Source organism: Empidonax traillii, unplaced genomic scaffold, assembly GCF_003031625.1.
Source record: "Empidonax traillii isolate 1590-97213 ecotype Southwest subspecies unplaced genomic scaffold, ASM303162v1 scaffold910:size426884, whole genome shotgun sequence".
Lineage (NCBI taxonomy): Eukaryota > Metazoa > Chordata > Aves > Passeriformes > Tyrannidae > Empidonax > Empidonax traillii.
In genome coordinates this window covers 121,652-142,275 of record NW_020956103.1, presented here as the reverse complement: position 1 = coordinate 142,275, position 20,624 = coordinate 121,652, and the positions used below count along the sequence as shown (strand labels likewise).

The 20,624-nt window shown below is 40.9% G+C and overlaps 1 protein-coding gene across 4 annotated transcripts in view; it reads left to right on the top strand.

The window, feature by feature from the left end:
• The window catches only part of PRDM5 (PR/SET domain 5), a 52,879-nt gene that overhangs the window by 6,856 nt on the left and 25,399 nt on the right, over nt 1-20,624 (top strand). For 3 of the 4 annotated variants that reach the window (XM_027902794.1, XM_027902792.1, XM_027902795.1), the window contains exons 3-10: nt 5,029-5,151; nt 9,326-9,509; nt 10,217-10,391; nt 11,375-11,467; nt 11,725-11,846; nt 13,362-13,441; nt 15,708-15,792; nt 17,030-17,187. In XM_027902794.1, the coding sequence (XP_027758595.1) occupies nt 5,029-5,151; nt 9,326-9,509; nt 10,217-10,391; nt 11,375-11,467; nt 11,725-11,846; nt 13,362-13,441; nt 15,708-15,792; nt 17,030-17,187 (1,020 nt within the window). Of the gene's footprint in view, nt 1-5,028; nt 5,152-9,325; nt 9,510-10,216; nt 10,392-11,374; nt 11,468-11,724; nt 11,847-13,361; nt 13,442-15,707; nt 15,793-17,029; nt 17,188-20,112; nt 20,205-20,624 lie in introns of all 4 variants that reach the window. The other variant, XM_027902793.1, reaches the window with a different exon arrangement.

Genomic DNA, 20,624 nt, shown 5'->3' with positions numbered 1-20,624 from the left:
TCTATAAAATAAATCTAGCTGGGTGCCACTGCTCTGCCTGTAGCTGGCGTCGTTTTGAAGAAATCAAGGGTTTATGTTTGCTTATTCAACAGATTCCAGAGGAGTGGGGTGGGTGGGAAGCATCCTTGATCTTACCTGTTGTCTTTGTAAAGAGCTACAGGCTGAAATGTTTCCGTGTGAAAGGGAAAACCCCCAAATTTGTGGTAACCATATAGTTAGGAGTGATAAAAAGCCAAGAAAATGCCTTTGTGCTTTTTCTTTCTTACTGTTAAGAAAACACCTCTGTGTTATCCCCCAGCTCCTGTGTTGTCTCTCAGACTGCTTGTGCCAGTTGCAGGTGATGAGCTGAGAGTTTTGTTCTTGCTCTTATCATCCCACTAACACCTTGGTCAAATACTGCTTTGTGTGTGTCTCTATTAGTACATCTGGCAGAGCAGTTTTAAACGATGCGTGTTTGCTGGAACAACAAGTGCTTAAAGGCAAGAGGGAAATAATCTTTAGGTATTAAAAGTTGACAGAAGTTTTGGCTCTGGAGGCTCAGATGTCCCTTTGCAAAGGAAAGATTATTGTCCCCAAGCAGGAAAGTGGCATTCATTCCACTGCTGTTGGATTATGGCAGGCATATACTTCTGGTGATGACTTTGGCAAATGTTGAAACAGGCAGGACTGGAAAGACTTAGTCCTTCTTCAAATACTCTGACATACCATGAAGAAATGTTGGTCAGGGTTGGATGGAACATAATATGCCATGTAATGCTGAATGTTACATATTTCAGGTTTGGTTTCTGTCTGTCTGCCAAGATCATGTTTTCTTCATTGTTGCGTTAAAACCAAGACTGATCAGAAATCAGTCTTTCAATGGCACTGAATGTTTGTGTTTGGGTAAGAAAATGAAATGATCTAATGTTTCTACTGCTTAACTCTCACCACTTGTGCGGTGACAGTTGGGTTTGGTTAAATAAGCCTGCCTGGAAACCGGTGAAGGCAACAGAACATCAGCTCTTGGCAGTTTTACATCAGAGCTCTAGTGTTTAGGGTTGAGGTATGAGAAGTCAAGCACTTTAAGCTTGGTGTATTTTGGTGAAATTTTTCTTTTTTTCCTATTTCTTTGATATCTTGCCTGTTAAATGTGGTTCTGGCACACAAAGGCATTTGCATACAAGACATGAAGTCAAATTATGCCCAGAGTTTCGTGATAAAATAAATCTCGATTTGATGAATTCTGTGTTTGCCCTCAAGATGAATGTAATAATATAAATCTAGTTCTTAGCAATGTAGTCTTCGTTTTTTCTGTATGAAGACTACTTTCCCAGTCATTGTTCCTCATATAGTATTTACGTTTAAAAATTGTTGGCTCTTAATGGTTTGGGGTGAATCTTTATTGAATTTTCAGAAAGGCTTTTGTTTTTCTCATTTCTTAGGCAAACGATCTAGACTTTTACACAAGTCAGCTGCAAGTTTTGCATCCTAGATTTTCAATTTTTTTAAATGAATCCCCACTGGCATAGATAGGTGTCCAAAGTAGTTATTAATGTTATCAGTTTGTTTATTTAGCTAAATTCCCATTAAAACTTGTTTTAGTCATCTTTATCCGTGTTAAATGTATGACTTTGTATTAATTTTAGTAACTTTTGTAACGGCACCCTAATAATCTTCTGGTTTTGGGGATGAGAAGAATCTGTTTCCAAAAGTGACTGAGGCTTAGCCTCCCATCCTCAGTTATGGGATTTATAACTGATGTAAGATGTAGGAAGCACCTGTGGAAATGCTGAGGTGTTCCATGTTCTACTCTGAGCTTGTTCTAGAAGATCACACACTATCTCCTCCAGGAGATATCTGGGGGTCATTCCAGTGAATGTGAAGTTCATCCCTGCTTATGGAAACAGGAGTGGAGGAGTGAACGTTCTTTGCCTTCTGTCTCTGACGAGGTCAGCTCATGTCTTGCACCAGGAGGAGCTTCGTTAACGTGAAAAACTGTGTATTTTGGCAGAAGGAAAATGTCACATTTTGTCTATGTCCCAGGACTCAGTGAGTAAGGAAATCACCAGTTGCTGCCTCAGGTTTCTTTTGCAAGCGCTGTTTTAACGCTTTTCCAGCAACGTTAAAATGTGAGTTTGTACTCTGCAGTGAGCTCTGTGATGGGGGTCTGAAACTGAGGATGCAGAAGTATTGCATCTACCTGTTTTATTCTGTAACCATAAAAACCACGTTTGCAGCTCATAAAAAAAAAAAGGCAATTCATAACACAGTACGTTTCTTTACATGATTGTTTGATGAACATAGATTTTTTTTTTCTATTTTTAAATGTTTAGAAAATGGTTTCCAGAAAGCAGGCAGCGTGTTTACTGCCCTCAGCGAAGATAACCATCTGCTTACTTGCAGGGAGGTTTTGTTTTTCCCCTCTTCCCTTGCCAGGTGTGCACGGCAGAGCGTTTGCAATTGCACTCGTGAGCAATTTTGGAGTAGCACAGGCGACAACCTGGGATGTGTCTTGGAAATGTGGGGATAATTTCACGTATGGTGTTTGTTAATTGGCTGAATTCATCTTACTGTGGAGACGTTTGACTGAGTTGGTTCAGTGGCACCTTTGTGTTGGTTTTCAGGAAGATAATTCCCAGGCATCTCCATTTGAGGGGCTCTCGTGTCTGGTGCATGCTTTGGATATCTGTGTGCATTTTAGGTGTTTTAAATATGAAGTTTGGGATTCACTGCCATGGTATTCAAAGGCCAGTTGTTCATTTAGGAAACTCGCTATCCATGCAGCCAGAAAGGGAGTGGTAAATGTCACCAGAGTAGTCCATGTTAAGTACAGAGTTCTTACTCTTTTTCTTGACTTTTCGTCGTCCCATCTGTGTATTTAATGCAGCATTATTTCTTTATGAGGTGAAAAAAGCAGTAGAAAATATAGAATGTTTTTAAGGGATTTACTGTGTTCTTTTTTCAATAGTTTCCTTATGTGCTAAGGCTTGGCTTTGTGTTTTACATCTCTTTATGGATTGGCAGGGACTGAGAAGGCATAACTGAGATCACTGTGTATCAGTGAAATGAATATTAAGTTATTCTTACGTAATTCAAGGATCAAGCAAATGAAGAACTGGTGAAAAGGTAGATACTGTAACGTAGGGTTTTTACAATGGAACCTGAATTGCTTCTCTTTCCAGCTCAAGATCTAATGGAAGACTTTATAGGGCCTCTGTGGTGGGCTTCTATAACCCCTGCTTTGGTAGCCAAATCACAAAGCCATTGGCTTCACTTGACCTGCTCAGTGATGCTCATCAGCAGTGGTCACCGTTGTCACGGGTTTCCTGGCTGGAACTGGATGATTGTTACAGTCTTACAGAATGGATTGGGTTGGAAGGGACCTTAAAGGTCATCTTGTTCCAACCCCTTTGCCACGGCCTGAGACGCCACTCACAAAATCAGGTTGCTCATGGGCCCCCCATCCAATGTGGCCTTGAACAGTTCCAGGAATGGGGCATCCATGACTTCTCTGGAAAACCTATTGCAGTGCTTAGTGTTAGATAATATTGTTCCCAGGTGCACTGCAGTATGTACATTTGGCACTTTCCATGGTGAGTAATCTATGTGTTTGGAAGTCAAAGAGCTTTCAAAGTTGGAAATGCTGGCACTTCTCCACGATGTGTCCTTTTGAAGGTATGGTATTTTCCTTTGGAAGAAGAGTCATAAATTTGGAAGGCTTATTTGTTTGCAGAAACTACAGTAGGGTTTTTGGTTCTCTTTAAATCTGAGAACAACATGCTGTCACCAGCTATTATTGTAAGGGAATATAGTTTTTCCTTCCTGATGATATCCTCCATGTTGAGGTAATTGAAGCGGTCATACTGAAGGAATATGATATTGCATCTATTAGAAACAAATATAGCAAGAATGTGAGCAATTTGAAAACAAAGGCCATGAAGACAATCTAATTTTGATCCTACATAGCTGAATTCCCTGGCTCCTAGGAAATACCTGCACTGGATACTTCTTGTTGACAGATGAAAAGGAAAATATATTCATTATATAAATAAATCACATGGAATAGTAGTGTGGCTATATGACCTTTTTCCATGGCTCTTTATCATCTGTATCAGTGGAGATTTAAGTGATTTATTATTTAAAATTAAACAAACAATTTTTTTTGGCAGTGACAAATGTATATTTTCAGCAGTATGTCTTTGTGTTTCGAGAGTGAAGAATGACTTGGTTAGTATTAAGTTTTTATTTCTATTATCTTAATTTTTTCAGTGTAAGCTGGAACTTTGTTACAGTCATAGAAATTATATGGATCTGTAATTGTAGCCAAAAGCTCTGGAGTCATCCACGTCTGTATCTTTTGTGCACAATTCTTTTTTTTTTTTTTTTTTAAGTGGCTTTTTCACTTAGTGGGCAAAACCTGACACCTGAACATGTCCTCTAGTGAACAATTTACAGCCCTTCACCTTTGTAGGATACTAATTTGTTTACTGAAATTATCTCCTATTCTGATAAAATTTCAGCCAAGCACAGTTTTGGACTGACTGATGTTCATTGAGGCTACATAATTAAAATTCATTTAGTGATGCATATGTGAAAGATATTCAAGTGAGCTCTAAACCAGGATACATAAAATGAATAAATATTAATCCTTGATCTGAAGAAAGATCTCCATCCAAGGGCAAGCTGGATTTTTGCCCTTGCTAAAGGAACCTCTCAGGTTGTATTGGTTTCTGGCAAGATCCTAAAGGAAAAGAGGACTTGAAGGAACAAGGAGAGAAGAAAAAATAACCTGAACAGCAGTGATGAAGCTTTCAGACTTTACTAAAGGAAAGTGTAGGATAAAGTTGCTGAATTTGAGTTGCCCCCCTATTCTGAGGTGAACAAATCTGTTTAGAGGAAAAGGTGAATGTGCACCTCAGCTGTGCTACCTGTTGAATGCAAAATTCATTTGCTGAACATGAGCATGCCTTAGTGCTTTATAATGGTGTTTGGTAAACAGTTCTAAATTTACTTCTTTTTTTTTGCGTGTGTGTGTGTGTAACGTTGCAGGTTCGTGGGAGCAAAGGCGAGGTCCTTTATATCCTGGATGCGAGCAATCCGCGCCATTCCAACTGGCTGCGCTTTGTCCACGAGGCTCCGTCCCAGGAGCAGAAGAACCTGGCAGCCATCCAGGTAGATTTGGTGGATTCCTACCATTTGCCTCCTGTTACTGATTTACTAATGTGATCTTTTCTTTGGCCTTTATTTCTTGCAATAAAATTGTAAGATGTGAGAGAAGTAGCAAACTGCTCTCCTGGTTCTGTCTTTCTTTTTAGAATTGAACTCATGTTTGTATAATACCATAAATAAGACTGATATGATGAAAGAATCTGATTGAATCTGATTAGAATCTGATATTATCTGAAAGCTTTATATTAATCCACTGTGATGAAATTGCACTGAATCGCTTACATGAACCGTTTCTCCTGATTTGAAGTGAACAGTGTACATAAAAGTAATTTCCAGAGCAGTTAACTCACAACTGTAACAACAGTTTACTTTTCTCACTACTGTCAAGTTAAGCTCTTGCCTGGATGTGGTTGTTTTCTAACTATACACCTGGTTGAATCAGGGCTAATTATTTAGGTGCCTGTTTGTGTTCTGGGCTTAACTCAGGTATGGCTTTAGGTATGTGAAAAGCAGAATCGTGCTTTTGGCTTATAGTTTAAAATTTAATATGTTTGAAAGGAAGTACAGTATTTAAAATATTTCAGTAGAAAACAGAGAATCGAAGGATCTAATTATCTGATAGGATGATCATGTAGTACTTGAGGATAAATTAGCGAAAATATAATTTTCCAGTCTTTGCCATTGACCTGAACGTACCCACTTTATTTTTGCATTTTTATGGTTGTCATTTGCAGCACTCTGTGGGAATGAGTTCCCCTGTTTCAATTACACGTTATGTTGAACTATACTTCTGTTTTTCTTCTAGAAACTTCTTAGTTTCACTTGGTACCCTAGTCCTTGCATACCAATGAATTGTTACTTTCTCTGTCATCCGTGAGGAGTGTCAGGCACTCTCAGTGATGAAAGCACATCACAAGTGCACAGGCAGTGTTAGCAAGTGCAAAGTCAGCTTCACAAGATGGAGCAGTGTGAAACATTCGTGTTCACTATTGCATTTCCAATAAAACAAGTGCTCTCCATCTTGGAAAGGCATGGTTATTCTGGTCACGTATTTCCTAATGCTGCCTGCAGGACCTTTCCTGTGCTTGTGGTTTTGCCTTCTCCTGCCTTGGCCTCCAAGAACTCATCTCCATGCATTTCCTGGATTTGTGGTTTGTGCCCTCCCAGACATTGCCAATATTGGTTTTACTTTGGCAAACACCAGGAGCGGGAGTGGGCTTGTTTGGGGAGGTAGCAAAGGAGAACTGGCACAGCAGGTGGGCTGAAGAGCTGGCTTGGTGCCAGGAAATTGGAGCTAGAGGGAAGTCAGGTAACTTTTAAAGGAGTGGTTGTGGGCACAAGGAAACTGGGTAAGGATTAAGAAGGCTGGTTTGGAGCCAGCTGGTCAAGCTCAGAAGGATGTGAAAGCCCTACGCTCCCTCAGGTAACAAAGGACTATGTGCTGCTTCCTCCTGCTGTGCTTTAAGCTTTCAGAAGTGATGACATATCGGTGGTGACACTTTTGGGTGTGTGATGGGCTGTCAGTGACCCCACGTTCCCTCTCAGCCTCCCCTCTTCCAAAGCACATGTGAAAGTGTGCATGTATGGAATAGCCAAGAATCTGCATGGGAGAGGTGCCTGGAGTGGAACAAAAGTGAGATAACAAGAGAACTTGTTATTTGCTGGGCAGATCAGTGAGGCTTGCAGTGAAACAAAGTTGAATAATAAACCAGGAATTGCTTGAAGGGAAGTTGTGGTGCCACCATGACCAGCACTTGGAGATTTCCCTCAAGTACCATCGTTGCCTGCTGCAAGTGGACATGGTTAGGAAAACAGCCCGAGTGGTCTGTGCAGATGGGCAGGGGGAACAACTGCAGGTGTGTTCTTGGAAATGGAGGGATTATTAAAATTATTCCAGAGATTTCTTACTACGTTTACTGTGCTTGCGTGGATGTAGATTAATGTGCTTCGTGCACGTGCTGCTTGATAGAAGGGAGAGACTTAATTCTTTTGTGGTTTCTGGAGAACTTCCATTGGTTTCACTGAAAATGCTGCCCTGAGGAGCTACTACAGCGTGGGTGTATCTTGATTAATTATGCTCTGAATACCTGGCTGTTAGCATTTGTTTGGCTGGAGAAGCCAGACAAATTAACCCTGGAGGACAAATGAGTTTGGATAGGGCTGGCACCAAGGCTTTTCAATGCAATTGAAACCAAGAGCGCTCAGGCACTGACAGTCCTTAGTACTTGTCTCATTAATCTTTTTCCTAACCAAAAGTAGACAAATGGGAAAGAGCCAGGATGTTTTTAGACACAGAGCTGTGAAATAAGCCCCAGATGCACGTGGAGAAAATGCAGAGATGGTGAGGATGCAGCAGTGTTGATAAGAGCTTGGTTGTTGGGGTTCATGCACCTGCTCTGTGCTAACCTGAATAATCAGTTCTGGTTGCTGTTCTCCTGATTTACTGTGTGGCGAAAAGCGTGTAACGTGATTTAATGGAAAGGTGTGCTCTTTGATTCTTTAATGAGTAAGTTTGGGGACTTTATTTCTGCCTGGGATACACGGCTTTTCCTTTTTTGGTTTCAATTCTCAGAATTTTTAATTTTTGAAATGGCTTTTTGCAAGCCAGTAATAGGTATGTGCTTCCCTTCCTAAGGTTGTCTTGCTTTTAGAATAAGGTTATCCTAAACTGTGATGTATTGGAGGTTTACCCCAGTGGTTTTATCCTGTGTAAGTGGAGACTGAGTGTAGAAAGACCTTTTACTTTTCCTCACGTCAAGAGTTTCAGTACATGATTTGTTTTGAGTTTAGACCGCAGTAAATTAAAGGTCTCTGCAACTTGACAGAGACATATGAAAACCAGCAACTTGTAGCTGTGTGCAGAAGTCAGGCTGGGATGCTGATGGATATCTGGAGTGCAGAATAGATCTGGAGGAAAAAAAAAACGCATCATTTTCTTTGTTTTCCAGTGCTGCTGTTGAGATAAGGACAGAAAAGTGGTGCATCCTTGAAAGCAGCAGCTCCATCAGGTCTGCTGAATTAAGGAGGTTTCACTCTTGTGTGACAATTGTGTAATATATACCAGACCTTCTGCAGCTCAAGGAATGCTTACATCCCTGTTGGCAGCGTGAATTAATCTTAGTATATTACAAAAATTAAAAATCATTATCTTGTCCTCGTTCAGGGAAGCTTGTTACAAAATATACGGCTGGGTGCAGTGGAAAGAAGCTTCAGAAGCTTCCAGCTTTGCTGGATGTTAATCAGATAAGCTTTAAGATTTGTGGTAGAACCTGGGAGTCTTCCCTGCATAACAATGAGTCTCCTGCAGCATTTTGGGTAGTGCCTAAAGCAGTTGGTTCACATATGGCAAAAAGAAAAGGCATCTCTGAGTATCACTTTAGGAGACAGATGGTTTTGCTATAAATTTCCTCCCCTTACCCCCCACCGTGCCAACCTTGGTTACTTTAATTAAGTATTGTCAAAGACTAAAGTTGCCGGTTGATGTGTCTGTTTGGAAGCTTGTTGAGTCATTGCCGAGGTTTTGGAGCTCATTGTTATGTAGTTTGTCCTGCCGTGCAGAATGTGGGCTGGATCTCTTGGCCTTTTGTGGATCCGGGCTGATTTAAACCAGCAGAGGGTTTCCAGTGCGTTTTCCAGATGTGCCTGCTCGTTTGGTAGTGGAGACAGCTGAGCAGGGTTGAAAGCCTGCTGGAGGAGGCTGGGAATCTTAGGGAGAAGGAGAGAAGGTAACATCGTGTAAACAGGCTGCTGAAAGCTGTGTTAGAACTGATGCAGCCAACAGGGGACAGAGCTAAAGCTGTGTCAATTATCTACGTTTTGCTGTTTTTCTAATGCTCAAATATTTCATTTTCAAACTCTGAAGTTCTTGTCAAGCAGAGTATGGCAGGAGAGGACTTCAGTGCCATCTTCACTTTGGTCTAAACTATAGTGCATTATGGTAAAGCCCAGGTGAGGCAGGGGAATATTTCCCTAATCCCAGCATGGAAATGCACTTTATCCATGGAACCTTGGTGGGAAAGAACACTTAGAAATTCTGTTGTAGCATGGTGCTGCCTGAGGAATTGAGCCAATCCTTCCATAGCTGAGGGCTGATATTAGTTCAGGGTCTCATACTTGTGTCTGGATTTCTCTTTTTCTGAGGTAACTGTTTATTGCTTGTACTTGCTGTTTGCCACAGGAAGGGGAAAATATTTTCTACCTGGCTGTGGAAGATATTGAAACAGACACAGAACTGCTGATTGGGTACTTGGATAGTGACATGGAAGAAGAGGAAGAGGAGGAGGAAGAGGTAACTGTCATCCAGGAAGTTGAAGACAGTGGCAACAATAAAGAAACGCAACCAGCTGGTGAAAAAATTGCAGGTGAGCAAGATGTAGAAGATAGGGTGACTTGAGAGCTGAAAATAGTAACTAAGGAGAAAGAGAACTTTGCATAGGACTGGGGAACTGGAAGGTTTCTTGGGTTTTATCTGAGTTCTTGTATGAATTATCTCTATTTTGGTTTGACTTGAGATTCTTTTCAATCTTATAAAAAGCAACCATTCCTGTGAATTACTGCATAATGAGTGAGCCTAGATGTCATAAATAGTAACTATTAATTTTTGAACTAAAGACAGAGCTTGTTTCACCTGACACAGCCTTATGAAAGCTAAGGTTTTGCTCTGAGGGGGTTACTTTCCTTCTTGCTTAGATGGGAGAGAAATAAACCTTTTCCTAAAGCTGTTCAGCCAGTCCTAAAGGTGAGATGTCTAAGCAAAGGAAGGGGGCCTGAGCTGGTGGGGGAATTCTCCGCGTCTTTGTCCAAGTGGAGACAACCTGCATGACTAACTGGGGCCAACAGCCTGAGTCACACCCAGCTTAATCCTTTGCCTCCCTTTGCAGTAATGCTGATGGTAATCCACTCAAGACAGGCTGTTTGTAATCCACTCAGAGACAATTCAGAGTCTTTTGGGAATTCCAGGATGCCATTTTGCGTAATCTGTTTCTGGCAGAAAACCTCTCTTAGTGTAGCCAAAATAATATTGCCTGAAAACTACTCCTTTCCTTTGGTTTTGCCTCCCATCATGCAGATCCCCTCACGTGTAAAGAGGACCATGCATGCCCACACTGTGAATCCAGTTTTGCCAGCCAGGAGATTCTGGCTGAACATCTGCAGACTTTGCACCAAAAGCCCAGCGAGGAAAAGGAATTTAAGTGCCGAAATTGTGGGAAGAAATTCCCTGTTAAACAAGCTCTACAAAGACAGTGAGTAGGAACAGAAGTGTTTTTTCAGGCATCATTTCAACTGATTTCATTCAATCATTTCTTTCTCTTGAATCACAGTTTAATCTTTAATTTTTATGCTTCTGTATTTGTACCAGTGCTTTGCTTTAGCCTTTTAATACGTTAATGTCTCGTATTTTTGGGAGACTTCAATTTGAATGGCAAAAATGTTGCTAAATTTTTCTGTTTAAAAATCATACACTGTAGACCAGGTCAGAGCTGCAGTTTGGTGCAAAACTACTGGTCTCCATCAGTGGAATATTTAGCAGTTTAGGAGGTGTAATTTTTAAGGTGTGGATGTTTTGTCACTAAAGTTATATACCTTACAATTATACTTTTGTACAAAAATGTAGCTGGTTTTGTCTTTTGTTGTTTATATTTTTTAATTGCAATTAAATAGATATATTGCATTTTATTACACATTTAATTACAGATGGTGCATTAGATGTTAAGTGATTATAGATGATATGATTAATGTAACTCTGTTGTATTGGAAAAGAACACATTGCATAGAATGCACTTCAGGCTGCTCTTGTAATGAATTGATCTCCTTTACATCTGAATGATGTTCATGTTCCTAGAGCTGGCAGCATTATGTGAGATCTGTGTTCTTTCATGGAAATAAAAAAAAATTGCGTAGTAGAGAAGTATTTGTGGAGGCAATTAAATTTTCTCTTGAACTTAGCCGTATTCCCTCCAACCTATAGCAGAAGCTGTGTGTGTGCTGTGTATTTACATCAAGCCAGGTAGGATTAATCTGTGTGAGGGAACAGCAGTATGATCCTGACTCTTGCTGTCTATGCCTTTGGTTAGTACCACTAAATTCCAGGAGACTTCACATGTGAGATAGATTACTCACCTACTTGAAAATTTGTAGAGGTGTATGTATGTTTTTAGCTACCGCAAGGCTGTGTAGGTTATAGAACGTCCCCCTTATTTTCTTTCTTCTTTTATTTGTCTTTTAGTGTCCTGCAGTGCACGGAGAACATCAGCCCGGGAGACTCCTCCAGAAGCTTCCAGTGCTCTGTTTGCAACACTGCCTTCAGCTCAGAATCGAGGTTTTGTGTCCCAGTTACTGGACTGCTGTCATAGCATTGCTGGGCTCCCTTTGCATGTTCTCTTTCCAGCTTGTTAGTGTGTGGGAATCCTATCAGGGACAGGAGTCAAATGCTTTCCTTCCTCCCTGCTGTAAGTAATGCATGAGGTGGCCTCAGGACCCTGCATGTTCAGCTCAGAGTATTTGCTATGTGTCTGCTTTCTGGAGAAGCTGCTTTATGTGCTGGGTTTTTTTCCCTCTATTTTTGATTCCATACAGTTATGAGCAGCACAAGGAGGCGTGCAGAGGGGATGCCAGGTTCATCTGCAAGGCAGAAAGCTGTGGGAAGAGGTTCAAGAGTAAGGATGCCCTGAAAAAGCACAAAGAAAATGTCCACAGTGGTAAGAAAGAGCTTAATGCTTCTGTAGAGAAAACCCCTCTAACGTGTCCACACCCTTAAATTTGCAAATCAGAGTAAACATTGTCTTTGGTTTCTTTTTTTAATGGATTCGTTTGTATCAAAATGAAAATTAAGAAGTAACTAATTGCAGGAGTAACTGTTCGTCCTCCCTCAGGGAGAAATTACTGTAAAGCAGATGAATCATTAGTCTCCTGCAGGAAAATTGCTTTCTCCTGACAAACCCTTGCATGATCTTACCAAAAATACCTTCCATAATCATTCTTATAAAAGGTTATCTCCTTTTTTCAGTACCACTAAGAACTTTTCTCATTATGTTTAGGCTTAGCTCTGGTCAGTTATGTAGTGCTGCAGGAATTCCACAGTTCTCTTGAATCACTCCAGACATGACTCAGAGGAGATACCTGGAGGATATTTTTGCACTGCCCACACAATGAGCAGAGCTTTCATTTTACCCCTTGGGAGTTGTAGAAGTCACAAGTGGTGTTGGTGAAGGAAGGAAAAGAACCTACTGCTGTTGGGGGACACTTCTAGAATTCCTTCCTGCCTCGTGTTCCCTGGAGGCAAGGGAAAATAGAAGGGATTGTTGTGTGTTGCCTGTTATGCAAAGCTGTGAACAGATACTCCCTGTCACCTTCCTTTCCTCTGGAAAGGTCTCATTAATGTCCTTGTGAGTTGAAGGACTAAGTGTATTCCTGTGTTACGTGTGTGTTTGCATATATAAATGAAACTTCTTCCTCTTTGGTCTGTGTCCATTCTTTTTAGTGTCCAATGTAGCATGAACGTGTTGTACATAAGCTAGGAACTGTCCTGCATGGGCATGTAATTATAAACAAAGAATTAGGTTTATAGTGGCTTTATCTTGTAATAAAATGGCTTTGTGGGTCGCTAAAATGAATTTTTATAGGTAAGTAATAGATAAAACCAATTAAGTGGCCTGTCACTTTTTAAAAAAGCTGTGAAAAGGGAAAGAAAATGCATCTGGTATCTGATCTGGTGCCAGTAGGATTTCCCTGTTTTGTTCGTTTAAAGATCATTAAAGAGATATTCTTTTATATAGTAAGATGCTTAATGCTTTCTAAATAAACAAAGATGGGAAATGGTGGCTTTGACTTCAGTTTGGGATATTTTTTGTTTGTTGCTGTACTAACTCCTGTATTGACTTCTGGGCAAAATGAACTGGTCAGTTCTGCACTGAGTTGTTCCTAGATGTGAATTGTGCTTTTCCTATGGGATTGGTGAGGTATGATAACATCTACTTGAAGGGTTTTTTTCCTTTATTGTTCTGATTTTCTTGATTTACATTCCATCAGTAACTGGCTTGTTGGACACCCACAGAGAGCTCCTGATACGGAACACTTTGAAGATGGGCTACAAATGTAAAAAATCTTATGTCAGTCAAATGACCTGTAAAAAGTCACAGGCTCAGTGGAAATATTTAGGTTCTTTCTCAGCACTTCCTTTTTAAGATGTTGGTGGTATTTTGTTTCTGTTTCAGGAAATTCTAGGAAGAAGCTGATGTGTTCAGTGTGCAATAAGAAATGTTCCTCAGCAGCAAATCTCCAAGAGCATCGAAAGGTCAGTGAGATGAAGGCTGACTCACAGCAGGCACTGACTCCCCTGAGCTGTGAGGCTGTGCTGCTCAGGTCACTTGAAAGCTGCTCTAATGCAAGCCCTTGGGTAATCTTCCCTGGTCACAAACCCAGCAGCTTTGAGCGGGGGTGCTTATTTTTGTAATCGCACTTGGTTAAACCAAGAAGCTTCCTAAAGTTTTAGTGCGTCTTTTACCCAGTGCAGATGTGTTTGTGCTCGGATCGTTTGTGCATCCCAGCACTAAGTCAGAGCTGCCCACTCTTCTTCAGCGTTCTTAAACACTAAGCTCAGTCTAAAGTGTGTTATGTAATGCCAGCACACAGACAGACCATAAAATCGGTTCACGAGCCTTCGGTTTTCGTGCAAAATACACTCAGTGCTTTCTGACGTACCACTAAGGTGTTGTTTGCATTGGAGTTAGACACTAATAAAATAATTCCTTCCTCAAACCCCAATTTTTAGTGTCTTTTTGTTTATGCACATCATCTTTTATAACCAGAGCAGGAGGGGTTAACAGTTGGAAAAGCATCTATTGGAAGTGAGGGTGTTCTTACAGAAATACAGATGGACTACGAATATGAGATTCTGAAGCCGTGATACCCAAAGGAAGTCCCTGCAAGATTAATTTGATAAATCACTGAACCCCAGGAGATTCTGTTTTTTCAAAAAGCTGCATTGTACTGTTTATCAGATTAACTGTAAGTCTTTAATAATGCCCTGGTTATAACCTGAATCCGTTAAGGATATAGATGATGTCAATTAAAATATGTTGTTGCAAAGGAAATGGTGAGGCCCCTCCTTTTAAATTTGTTTTTCTCCTTGCTTGTGTTACTTGTCCTTTCTTGTCTGACTTTGTTACTCCTCAAATCAAATCCTGGTGTGCCTTGCCACACATGTAATTAAAAGCTTTATGCACTGGTGCACCTTTCACACATCAGGCCCTGAAAGTGCAGAATATCCTGGTTAGTGTGTCCATTTTATTAAAATGTTCTGTTCCAGTGGTTGTAATTCTGTGCAGACACCGTCACACACACCAACCGGCTTCTCAAATAGCACTGGGCATGTCAGTCGAGCACTTACTCATCTTCAGAATCGCTGTGAAGATTTTGTGCATCAAACTTTGTTTACTCTTCTTGATTGGCTCCTCTTTTAAAATATCCAGAAAATTAATATTCCAGATTCACTCACATCAGGTAGTGAAGGAGATTGTGCACAGTAGGACTCATGTTTGTCTGTCTGTTTGAATTACTTTGCTTTTGTGGGAAGTGGGGCAGGCTCATCATTCCCAGAAATATTTATACAGGCAATAAAAGCAATAAGAAAACAATAGGTGAAACTGGGACATTTCCTGTCAAGGTAAAGAACTAAAAGCAGAGAATAGAAAGGTGAAGTACAGCAAAAAATCAGCCCAAACAACAGAAAGAGATAAATGTGGCAAACACAGAGAAAGGAGGTGAAGAGGGTGACTGCAGGGGATTGACATATGTTCATTGTCTGAAGACACGATCTGTAGCTTTCATGTCATCTTTGATTTCAACTCATTTTTAGCTTCATGTGTCTTGTGCATTGCTTGTGCCTTAAATGTCTAAAGATCAACCCTTCCTTAGCCATGCACAATTCAACTTTGCTGTCGTCACCTTCTGTCCCTTAACCTTACCTTCCTGTTTTCCAGTCTCTTGCTTGTAACATGTTAATTTTAATGCCTTTTTTTATATCTTACCTTATGTGAGTAAACTGAAGGAAATGTAGGACTGTGGGTATCCTGCATTTACAGGTTGAGACACTGCTGCCCCTCCACTGTCCTGTATCTAAAAGCTTTTAAGAGAAAGAAACCTGCAAGAGTTTGATAGTTCTTGTGTTTTAAAAATTCATACAGAAGCTATGAAACGGTTTCTGTGTTGCTTTTGCCAATTAGACTAGAAGGAAGTGTTCTGACAAGTTATTCTGCATCTGGTTTTTTAATGCTTTCCTGGTAATGATATTTTACAGAGATCTGATAGTTAGAAACAGATTATGGAAATCTGCACCATTGTTGTAGTGATAATTTTTTGTTTTGAATTACGAATTTTTAGTTTTGGGGAGATGATGTTTCTTTCACCAAGGGACCAGCAAAGGGGAAATCACACAATATTTATGATAATTAATATGGCAACTGGCTATTAAATAGTTTGTTAGGGAATTTCTGTATATGAAAGATGCATGATCTTGTTTGAGGCATGCATTTAATTATCGTTAAACACTTGTTTTGCAGGTCCACGAGATCTTTGAGTGTCAGGAGTGTGACAAGAAATTTATTTCGGCGAACCAGCTGAAACGCCACATGATAACTCACTCAGGTAATGTACCAAAATAACTCAAACCCGTGGATATGTACTTAATGTAGATTGAATTTTACCTGAGCTAGTATCTTATAGAAGTCTTGATGAAATCTGTGTTGTGCTGAGCTGGTCAAGTAAATCTCAGGTTCCAAGGAGACTATCTAAGCTCTCCTACCTAAGCCTTTCAAAAACCCAGGTGCAGTGCTGTAGCCTTCTCGCTCTTGCTGCTTTGTCAAGCTGTTTTGTTGTGCCAGCTGGGGTAGACGAGGTCAGTGAGCTGCCGTGGGGCCAAAGATGGTTTCATGGCCTATAGAGGAGGGGAAAAACCAGAGAGAGGAGAGGATGGGAGCTGGGGCATGCTGGCAGTGATCTGTGATCAAAAGGAAACATTCGTGTGTGTATCAGTGGGGTTATGTGCACGTACTTTCTGGTCCGAGGGAAGCAGCTCATGCTCCAGGCCAACCAAACCTTTCCCTGTGCCCGTGCTGTGCCGGCGCGGGTCACCGTGGGCAGGGAGTGGCTGGTGCCTGGGTTTGGCAGTGGGACACAGCTCGGCTCTGCCAGGTTTTTCGTTGCAGTCCCGCGTTTTCTGTGTCCTTCACCGGTGATGAGAAACATCAAGCAACACGATGGGAGCACAAACACCCTTCTGTCAAACGCATTAGCGTCGAAACAAATGCAGGTTTTTACAGCTGCACAGGCTTACAATTGAACTGTTTTCTTGATATTAGTCCACACCAAAAGCTCTTTTCTGCTAACATAATCCGTATCTCAGAGGCTCCTGGCTTTCTTCTGACACTTTCGGATGAGCATTAGTGCAGTTAAGTTGCAGTCACCAGTTGAAGCACAAAGGCTTTCTGCATAGGAACTCTTGGTTTTGGAAGCTAATATGTATATTGTTAATTAAGTTTTAAAACATTTAAACTGTCATGCCCTCTTTCACATTTGTAATCTGGAAACAGAGTTTTCCTCTTTGAAGTCATTCTCTTTTGATTTAAGCTAATTAATCAGAATTTAGTTTTAGCAACGAGCATTGCAAAGAATGTGCCAATTTCTTGAGATACACCATGGCTCATCTTTTGTGAAGTGACTTAACTGTCTAACATAAAGGGCATTAGATGTCTTTCTAATTGGTTTAATCTTAATTGGGTTGACTTAATTGCAAAAATCTCTCTGAGGAGATGACTGTCTCTGCCTTTCATCTTCTCCCCCTGTATAAACAGGAGATTAAGTGTCCCCCACTCATTTTCTGCAGAAAAACGCCCCTACACCTGCGAGGTTTGCAATAAGTCCTTCAAACGACTTGATCAAGTGACTGCACACAAAATAATACACAGTGAAGATAAACCTTATAAATGCAAGCTTTGTGGAAAGGGATTTGCCCACAGAAATGTTTACAAGAATCACAAGAAGGTAAAGCACTCTGCTGTTGTTGTTTACAGGTCTGCCAGCCTCAGATTTGCAGATTTTTTTTTTTTTTCTTCTTGTAAGTGGTTCATCATTAAGCTCTGCCATGCTTATGAACATGGGATTAAAGTATTGGAGAACGTAGCGTTAGTGTTCTTTGTTATATCCAAAGTCTCAAAATACTAAATCATTTCTAGCAAACAAAAAACTTAAATAGGCAGAAGTAAATCACAGTTGCTTGGTTAAAAGCATCAAATAAATCCCATTTTGAATTTTCTGGGGTATTTTTTGGTATTGTTTTGTTTTGGTGGGGTTTTTTGCTATTTTGGTTTTTTTGTTACCAAGTTAAAAGTGTAACTGATTAAAAGTGTCTTTTTTTTTAAATACCACAATTGAATAAAACTGAGTGTAGTCCTCTTGCAGTCCTTGTTGGACTTAGCAGCAGATGCTTTCAATCTACACTAGATTTAAACTTGGTAGTGTTCACATATTAAACAACACCAGAAGAAAGATTACCTGAAAAACAGGCTCACAAAGGGATGTTCTGCTTGTGTTTGATTTAAACTCAAATCTGCTTGGCCTAATTTCTATAATGCCCCTCACTAGTTTTAACCTGGGTTTCAATTTTTAATGGCTAGTCTGTACCCATGACTGCTGTTTCAGAATTACGACACTAGAAAAAAAACACAGAACCTCCACCCTAATATCCCCATTCTTCCAAGTCTTTCACAGTTTGGCTCGTGTTACATTCCATCTGGGAATTTGGCACAGGATCTTTGCAGCATCTCTTGCACTCGGAGCCATAAATCATGTCAGGGCAGTGCTGATGCCCCTTGCGGGCTGGGGTGGATTGGTGATGACTGCCTCACAAGCAGCAGCCTGCTGAAGGACAAGATGAGCTCCCAAACGTGCTCTCATTGCCTTTGATGGTTTAGACTTCAAGAAAACGACACAGAGTCTCACAAATTGAACATATTCTAGGGAAAATGCCTAAAATATCGTCTAGAAAGATACTTGTGTTTCCTTGTGTTAATTTGCCATTGGTGACTGGTGGGGAGTTTGGGTTGAAAACGGACTTGAGGATTAAGTATGAATGAGTAAACACTTTGACCCAATTCTGTGTTTAAAGCAGCAGCACCACTAGCATAAGAAAGGATTAGGGGCTCCACTTAATGGGAAAAATATTAAAATTCAGACAGATATAGAGAGTTCCTAATTTTGACAGAATTCCTTAAAGCATGTTGGAATGCTTGTTTCCTGAACCTGTTTGCACGTAGTACTGGCTGTAAATCAACTCTGTCCTGTATTGGAAGAAACTTATTGCTGTGTTTACATAAAGATTCCCCAACCAGCTGTAATATTCCCCCATCCACATTTAGGCCTCTACACTCACGTGTTCCATGAAGAGATGAACATGAGACTGACTTAGATGGCCTGAATTAAATTTGTTTTTTTTTTCGGCACACCTCTCTCCATTGGGTAAACAGCATGAGGAGAGGCAGGAGACAAGGGGGGGGAGTATGGATGTGTATGCACAAAAAGCATTATATTTGTGTTGTCACAAATATAACTCAAGGATGTGGTGGGTCAGGATGCCAAAATAGTTTTAATTATCATGATTTTGGGAAGGCTGCACTACTCCCAGGGGAACAGCACAATGGTTCTTTTGCTTGTTCACAGGAATGTGGAAACAACTTTTAATTGTGTATCATATTAATATATTTCTTCAGCTTGGGTTTTTAATGATTTTTTTTAGCTGTGTATTCCTTTAAGAGGTCCTCCTAAGTTTCATTTTCTTTCTGAAGGAGAAAAGTTGAACTCTAAATAATTTCAGGGTGCCTTCTTGAGTTGTAGTTACCAGTTAGTAGCAGGGAGCTTAGAAACCTGCAGTAGGAATGATGGGTAGTTAAAAACATTTAAACCTACAGCATTTCACAGCAGACAGACCTTAAAGTTTGATAGCAACATGTTTAAAAAAACACTTGGGATTTTGCAGCAGGCCTCCATCCTTTTTATATACAACAAGTAACAGAATAGAGATACATTTTGTGCCTTTGAAACTCGTTGCTGTTGTTTCTCTGGTTCCTTTGTGGGGGTTTATTTGCCCTGATTTCATGTTGGAAGTATCAGAATAAAGATGGCTCCCACAGCGTGTGTTTCTAAACATCCTTCAGATTTGTGTGTGTGTGTCGGGTCATTTCAACGAGGCAAGGGAACAGTGTCTGAAATGAGGAGGTAAATGGAGTATGGGATTGTGCTGCAGAGAAAATCAGTCACCTCTCACGCAGGTTGGATCGGCTGAGGGTGCATGCTCTGAGCCACATAATGCAGATTACCTCCTTACAGGAGGTGGTTTTGTTCCATCTGCTCCTTTGTTGCCGCGGACGGGGGATGAGTTCAGAGAATAAAGTGCGAGGATATGACAGTGAGCAGAAATAGGTCATCAGACGCAGGATTTTAAAGGGTTTATGGTTAATCCACGGTTGTTTGGTCCTGGGGAGCATAATGATTTGAAACAACTGTATTCCATCAGTTTATCTGTTGGGAATAAGTAGCCTTGGGCCGGGCTTAAGCCTCCACAGATGCTGTGGTAGGAAAGGCTGCCACGAAATACTCCCTAAGAGCCCGTGCTCAGTTGCTGCAGGTGATGAGTGTACCCCTGCATGAGGTTATGCCTAGGTAGGTGGTTTTCTTCGTAGTGAAGTTAAGATGTGCACATGAATACGTATATTCTGATAAGAAGACCAGGAGAACTCTAAAAGGAGATGCTAGGAGGGAGTTCTGTACAGATCACTGTGCTCCTCAGAACTATCCCTCGGGTGGTGAGTGCTCTAAAGCAGGGCATTTCTTCAATAAGCAGCATGAACTTTGCGCTCGTGGAAAGTGCCAGATTGACAGCTCTGGAGACTGAACCCTTCTATTTATCCACAGAACAGGTACAGCACAGACAGCAGCACTGCCAGCTTCCCCACAGTGTCTCCTCACTATGTCTCAGCCCTGTTCTGGAGGAACCCCCTGTTGAGGTGAGAAGGTAGTTCAGTCTCTTCGTGTCCTGTCAATCCTTGGCCCGACTGCCCAGGCTGTGAGCAGGGTGGCAGCTCATGCAAACTGGGATGGAAACCTGTAGGGCCTGGGCTGAAACCTTTAGCAGATTTCATGTAACAGGAGATATATCCCACACGTCTGAGGGTTCTTCAGTTGCCTTTTCTGCTTTAAGGGACGTAGGCTGAGGTCAAGGAGCTGACTTTGAATCTGAAACCTCTCTGTACCATTGCAATACTTTCATGTTTTGGTACTGTGTGTGTCAAAGAGGACATTGGGCTTAAAATCCCCACAGTCCCCTTTTTCTCCACAGTTGAAGGGATAGCTATAATGGTTGTAGGGTATTTTGAATAGCAAAAATAGATTATGTAAATATGGGCTATGCTAATATTTGCCCTTAG